Here is a 7,774-nt window from a genome sequence, read left to right as displayed (position 1 = left end):
GGTCGGAAATAATAATACAAGCGGTTTTATGGGCTCGGTTGTTAATGCTATATTGAACGCATTGATACGGAGTGTGTTGTAAACTACCTGTCTATCGCTGACGTTACAATGTAATGTGAATCAGCGGCGTCGGCTCGCGCTCGCGATAAGGATTGGTTGGGCAAACAACTGGATAATCTACTTGTTAATGTTAAAAATAACTAACGAAGTGGAATTCTACAATTGTTGCGCTATTGAAAATTTATCTATAACCGAGCGGGGAATTCGCTGCTGTCACCAGCGGACTGTGACTGAAATAACTCGAAGCACAGGGCGGCTAAGTAAACCTAGCTGTCTCTTATATAAAAAGTAAAATAAATTACAGACAAGTCAGCAAATGGTTTTCTTACCTTAGTCAAAGTTAATCCAATTTAAGGTTGCGATCCTTATCGGGGAGCAAATTGTTGCGGTTAATGATTTTTACCGCACTCGAGTGGGGCTATAGCACTAGCGAAAAAGAAACACAACCCTTTTTTTCTACGGTTCAAAGTAACGTTGTATGCTTTATTTTGATATTGAACAAACTTTAGATCGATTTACATAAAATTTCTAACAGAAACACAAAAACACCGTAAGCAGTTTTACGGAAAAATATATATACTGGTGTGTACGCGAAGACAATATCGTACCGGTGCGTTCGGCGAGCGATCCAATCAGTCTCGTGTCACGGAGATTACTTAACGTATATTTGCGGCGGGTCGTAGATGGACGTGCGGCACTTGCTGGACTTTGTACCGTGGCGTATCGCACGCGGTGTTAGTCAGTCAAACTACCATATGCACGTAGTAGGGCGGCGGCTGATAAAGGTGTCACGGGTCGCGGGGCTCCGTGTATAGAGAACGACGCGGAACCGTGTCAAAATATAATCGCCAAAAATTGACAAAAAGAAAAACAATGAAGTTGAAACGCAACAACCGGAACCAAGACAATAATAAAAATCGACAGTAAATGTATACGTTGGATACAAAACAGAACGCAATATCCGTAATCCATACTTGGCGGCGGCCTTATCTCGGTGTCAAGGGCGGGGAGACAACCGAATGTCATATTAATAGCTGGACGGCTGATATCACGAGAGACACGGGTGAGCGCCAGCCTAAAGCGACGGGCGGTGCCGTGTCAGACTCATGATGATTTTTAACAAAGAATTATTATCTCTTTGTATGACAGAATTAATTGATCTTCATTATACAGTAAATGCTATTTTCTCTTTTTGTCACAAAAATAAATTTTTATTAACAATTCTTGTTATCATATTTATCACTTAGTACAGTAAGAATAAAAATTTTTATTTCTTAGAGATCCTCTCCTAAAAGAGGTGGGAAATCATGTTAATCTGGATTTTCTCTTGGAAAGCCTTGAACATTTGGTCGCCGCTGCAACTAAGCCATTGCCTTAGCTTTTGCATCCAATTTATTTTAGGTCTTCCTCAATTTCTTTTACCACATATGAGCTACAGAATATGATATTTCTGTCTCCTCATCAAGTGCCCAAAACTTTTTTGTTTTTAATATCTTTACTACTTCCTTATCTTTCCCTATTCTCCTCAGCACTTCGAAATTTGCAACGTTATCTACCCATGATATATTTAAGATCCTTCTATAGCACCACATCTCGAATACTTCTATCTTCTTTAAATAAGCTCAATTATATCTCAATTATAGCAATTATTATCATGTTGAATATCTGTCTTATCATTGGTTATTATCATGAACTTCATTGTATTCATTTATAGCTCCTTCTGACCATTGAAGGTCTACTGGGGACTGAGGGCCGTGGAAATATTTTTCCAGCAATGTTGATTTTTCCTACGAATAATTAATAATGTGGGTCTTTCGTTTACTTTCACATCGCAGTGATGCAACAATACCACTGTACTCAGCTCTGTTTGCATTTCTTCAAGACAAAACACGTTCCAATGTTATTCATTTGTCGCTTTAGCTTAATAATGATGTAACAACTACCCTGCACTGAGTTCCTTTGTTGCATCTTACGACAAGAGAACACTCCGTGGTCCTATTCTTGCCGGGGAAATGCCGTATGGTTGAATGCCAAGAATAAATGCCGTTAATAATTTATGGCCCATTGAAACAGATTTAGCCACTGTTTAATGAAATTCAAATTATTGACAAATTTTCATTTTAAATCCAAATATTTAGACGGGTTAAAAAACTCAAATGATATTGATCAATCAATATAATTGAAAAATTTAAAACATAATATTTGAAGTTAAACTTCTTTATAGAGGGTCCGAAAAAATAAAATAGTAATCGAACGTTGCTGTTAAGTATATTTTATTATAATGTAGCACTGTATTTTCGAAAATGAAATTAATTTTATTATATTGAATTAAATAGTTTTAAAGAACCACTATTAATGCAATTTTCAAGCGATATTCTTATAACAAAAGAAGTTTCACTTCATCTCCGCGTACTCGTTACACACTCGTCCATTATCTGTGAAAATAAAAGATAATTTAAAAATCAATTTTTATATGGAATAAAACAATTATAGTTTTGGGATAATAGTCACCTGGGTTATAATATTTCAAGACTACACTTTGGACGGCTGTTTAGAATCATTTAATTTAGGATCATTTGATTCTAAATTACTAATTATAAAAAACACACTATCATTAATACTCTTATCACTTATAATATCACAGTTGTTGTGGAACTTATGTTTTAAACTTAAAAAGATAAAACGTATTTGTTTTGTTTAGGGAATTAAATTATTCCCTAGTGAAAGGTAATTACACAAATTTATTTTATACTTTATATATTTTTAGTTATTATGTGCATCCAATAGATGTAATGAAAATACTGAGTTAATAGTTTTAAATATTGTGAAGACGTTTGTAGGAGAATATGATGTACCAAGTGTCACTGTTGCATGCAAAATAAACAATATATATTACACACACATTAATAAATGTTTTTTCCTATTATGGGTAACATATTTCAAAAAAATATGTGATAATTATTAAACAATTATATTTTTAAGGAACTGTATGAATATCTCATTAATAAAATAAACATGACATTATCAATTTATGAAAAAGAACGAATTATGGAAACATCCAAAAATCGATTTCGTTATATTTTGAAGATTAATATTCAATTAAAAGTTAATATTAAATTTAATTAGTTAAAAACATAAATTGATAAAAAAAAATTACATTTTTACCTAGGATATAGTTATATTACTCCCAAGTAAAATAAATGATGCTAATGGAATCACAATAAAAATTGGATCTCTTACATCAAAAAACAATCTTAGAAAGATCGAAAAAGATTTAAAAAGTTCAATTTTTATTGAAGACACTTCATTAAAATGTGTTAAGATGAATATTTTAAGGATAAAAAAGGAAGGATTAAATGAAAAAATTATGAGTACATTAACATGTCCGATTAATTTCACAATTAGTATTAAAAAAAATATTTCTACTAAAGATTTGATTTTCACTGGATTTCCAATAATGAACATTATAGTTAATTTTGGCTATATTGAAGTAATCGAGCTAGGTTCTCTCTAACCTTTGTTATAATATCAAAAAATTAAATGTTATAAAAATATGATATAGATATCATTAATTAAAATGGATTACATTGTTTTCATTGACATGCTCAAAGAAATCATTGAAACTGAATACACACTTAAAGGAACAAACGTAAATAACGACAAATTATCATGCTCTAAATTGGATAGAAATTTGGAATACTTAGAAGATTATAAGACGGATGGTTTTGGTAATAAAAATATTATACAGTTTAAAAATTTTAAACCTCAAGTTTAAATTAATATGTAAAAAAATAATACACAATTCTTAAATATGATCTTAAAAATGAATAAACATATTATGAAATATATTCTCTTCTTTTTCTCACCTTCTCACCCAGCTACTCTGGGTCGACCACCCTTATCTTAAACTTGACAAGATCTCCTACATTAACTATTCTCACATCTGCCATCTTCATATTGCATTCAATAACATCCCTCTATCTCGTTTTTGGTCTTTCTTTATCTCTTCTTCCTTCAACATTCATTTTATAACTGTTTTTACAGCTTTCGATTGATCTCTCTACTCATAACATGACCAAACCATCTAAGTCTATATTCTCTCATCTTATCTACGATTAACGCTACACCTATACTCCCTCTTATATGCTCATTCCTTATTCTATCTTTTTTAGTCACTCCACTCATCCATCTAAGCATTCTTATCTCTGCTCTACTTTCTTATCAACCGACCAACATTCTGAATCATACATCATAGTTGGTCTTATTACAGTCTTGTAGAATTTACCTTTCAGCCTCATTGGAATTCTTTTATCGCATAAGACGCCAGACGCTTCTATCCACTTTAACCACTCGCACTTAATCCTGTGTCTTACATCCTCGTAAATACCACCACTCTTTTGCACAACTTACCCTAAATAATTAAAACTTTCCTTCTCTCCTATCATTTCGTATTCTCTTATCTATTACCTTTTCGTAAATTTTCATACTATGACTTAATATGCTTTATGTCTTAATAATTTTAACACTCCTGTATGTCTTCTTTGCCTTTAAATAACGGCACCAGTATCATTCCTTCATGTTTTTGATATTTTTCCTTCTAATAAGATTTTATTAAGAAATTCCTTCAACTACCCTATACCAATACCGCCTAATATTTTCTATACTTCTACTGGCACTTAATTCGCTTTATTCTTTTTCATTGATGTCACTGCCTCCCATACCTCTTTCTTACTAATTAAATCTACCAGCCCCTAGTTCTACGAGATATCCTCTAATGTCCATTCTGGATACTCCTCATTCATTATTTTTCAAAATACTATTTCCACCTTTTTTAAATATCTTCATCGCTCAATAGTACTCTATTATAAATACTTTTTATACAACTTGTATAGTGATAATCTTTAGAACATTTTTCTTTTTTCAAGTCTATATCATTTTTTTTTATATTCCTTTGTTCATAGCTTATCATACATCTTAAACTTCGACTAACTTACTGCACACTTTGATTATACTCCATCCCATTTTTTCTCCTTTTGCTCTTCTGTCATACTTTGAACTGCTTTTTTAAACATCCTCATCCCACCCCCAATTGTCCTTGTTTCTAGGCATTCTCCTCCTACTCTCACTAAAAATCTTTGCAGTATTCTTTACACAACTGGCAAATCTATTAATTTATCTCCCTCAACAGTCCACATCGTCCTCTCTTTTACCGTCTTTACAAACTCTTTTTCATTTACCCCTTTCAATTTCCTCTACCGGATCTTCGATGTCTCCCCCGTGTTTCTTCTATCTTTGTTTATTCTCTGTCCGGTACACCACAACTCCATTACCATCAGTCTATGTTGTGTAGTTACACTCTCGCCTGGTATAACTTTACAATCTTTTACTCGCTTTATGCTCTCTTTCATCCATATAAAATAATCAATCTATGATCTATTCTTCCCACTCTTTTAATTTATATAATGTTCTTCCCTCTTTCTAAAATAATAATTAACCACAGCAAGATCATACGATACTGCTAAATCCAGGATTCTTTCTCCAGTTCCATTCTTCCTACTAAAACCATTCAGCACTTTTTCTTCGAATATCAATTTTACGTCCATAATTCTGTCACTCTTCCTAAATACTTCTACTACTCTACTTTTCATTTCCTCATTTATTATTATCACTTCACCATTCTTTATACTAGACTTATCTGATTATATTATTTTGTAACCCTCACCAAGTTCCCTTAATTTCTCTCATTTTCACTTAGTTCCCTACACACAATAAATGTTAACTTTTCTTCTTTTCAATACTTTTACTAATTCTCTACTTCTACCAGTTAATGCATCAACATTCCAAGTACCTATTCTTACTTTGTATCTAGCTTTCTCCCTTATACACGAGTCCAGTCTAGAGTTAAGTGATGATGTTCCTATACTGTTGACACTACAAGCGTTGGGTAGACCTGTACACATGATTGGTGAAACAGCTACCGAACAAGCACAAGTTGTCCGACTGGTATCAAACACTTTATTCCTTAGGCCTTCTTCGTTTTTAACTACTTTCTGCTGTCCCCGCGTACATCCCAGATTGGACAATCTGCCTAAGTATTGTTCATGATTCCTCATACTTTTTTGACAAATATTTTTACGCCGGCTGTCGACCTGACACAACCTGATTAGTAGCCTCTTACAACTGGCAAAGGGGCCGTGGAAGTATTATTATCCCCTATTCACAGGGAAAAAAGTCATGTTTATTCTATATATATATATATATATACTGGTAAGCACAAGTTTTTACAATCGCAAAATAAAAAGCACTAACTCAGAGAACAAAAATAATTTTCAATAAGGAGAACATCGAAATGAAATAGAAAGCAATCATCAGTAATACATGGTCAGTCACATGCCTTGTCACATTCTTTGTAATAGACTTATTTATTTTATTCCCCGTAAATGGCAAAAATCTCCAAAAAAAATAAAAAATTTTCGACATTTTTAAAAATTTTTTTTAAAAATGACCAAATTAATATAATTATTTTTTTATATTGAAACCATAGATATGTTTCTTTCACTTAATATCATTTTTTTGAAACTCTGACCCTTTACCTGCCTAAAGGGCGGATTCAAAATAGCAACTTCTGCACAAAAATTTAACTTTTTCAATATAACTTTTGAAAATGTTCCGGAAATACTGACAATTTTAGATTTATCTTTAATTAAAGCTAACTTACTTTACTAAGGAAAAATAAATTTCGGACTTTATTTTGTCTTCACGGTGAAAATGGCTACCGAATGCTATTTTCGTGTGAAAATTCACGATTTTATGATTTATATTATATTTAACTTTATAATGCTATAACTTATTGAAAAGTTTATGGATCCACACAATTTTTTTATGAGAAATAATATTTTTTAATAAACCCTTTTTCATTCGACATACTTTATCTTAATCGAGATATTAATAAGGAACCAGCAGATCAAGTAGCTTTTGGAATAAAACACCAATTTTTTTAAAATTAAACACTATCTAAAGATTTGCATCGAAGCGTTTATTTTTGATAGTGATTTTAATCACTGTCAGATATCATTATACTTGATCCAACTATACCACGTCACAACTGTGCCGCGACCCCCCTGTGCTGGGTTTTTTTTTAACTTAATATTTCTATAACTTTTTGAAAATTGTATGGATCAATACAATTTTTTGTGAGAATTACTATTTATTTATTAGACATATTTTATTTCTAATTCGGACCCTTTATACAGGATGGTTCAATACTTAAAAATGCGTATAAAAAGTAGAACTTCTTCAACTTAATTTTAATTAAAATACATTTATTGATTATTCATACGTAACCTAACAATCAACATAAAGATTTGTGATATTAATTAGAAGAATTTTGTTATTATTTAGGCCATGTGCGAAACTCTAATTTCAGATTTGAATTCGGTACAAAAATGGGTTTAGAAAAGTATAATTTGGTTTCGGATGAAATTCCCTGTAGACCATTAAATTTATTTATAAAATACAATAAAGATCTTCAACTTTTATATACATTTGTTATAAAAGTAATAACTACTTTATAAGTTCTCCGTAAAAATTACAATATTAAATTATTAAATATCAATTTCATGATATATTTAATTGCTATAATAAATATATATACATATACTACACTTATAAATCATAAAACTTGCAATCAATATATAAATAAGGAAATAGGAAA

The 7,774-nt window shown here is 31.4% G+C and overlaps 1 protein-coding gene across 1 annotated transcript; it reads left to right on the top strand.

The window, feature by feature from the left end:
* Nucleotides 1–2,825: 2,825 nt before the first annotated feature.
* Nucleotides 2,826–3,805, top strand: LOC126898862 (uncharacterized). Its single transcript, XM_050673268.1, has 2 exons — nt 2,826–3,165; nt 3,230–3,805. The coding sequence occupies exons 1-2, from the start codon at nt 3,076–3,078 to the stop codon at nt 3,572–3,574; spliced, it is 435 nt and encodes a 144-aa protein (XP_050529225.1). The 5' UTR covers nt 2,826–3,075; the 3' UTR covers nt 3,575–3,805.
* Nucleotides 3,806–7,774: the final 3,969 nt, after the last annotated feature.

The sequence above is a fragment of the Daktulosphaira vitifoliae genome, unplaced genomic scaffold (genome assembly GCF_025091365.1).
Source record: "Daktulosphaira vitifoliae isolate Bord-2020 unplaced genomic scaffold, ASM2509136v1 Scaffold_2, whole genome shotgun sequence".
Lineage (NCBI taxonomy): Eukaryota > Metazoa > Arthropoda > Insecta > Hemiptera > Phylloxeridae > Daktulosphaira > Daktulosphaira vitifoliae.
The sequence above is the reverse complement of the archived record's forward strand: the minus strand, read 5'-3'. Positions and strand labels throughout refer to the sequence as shown.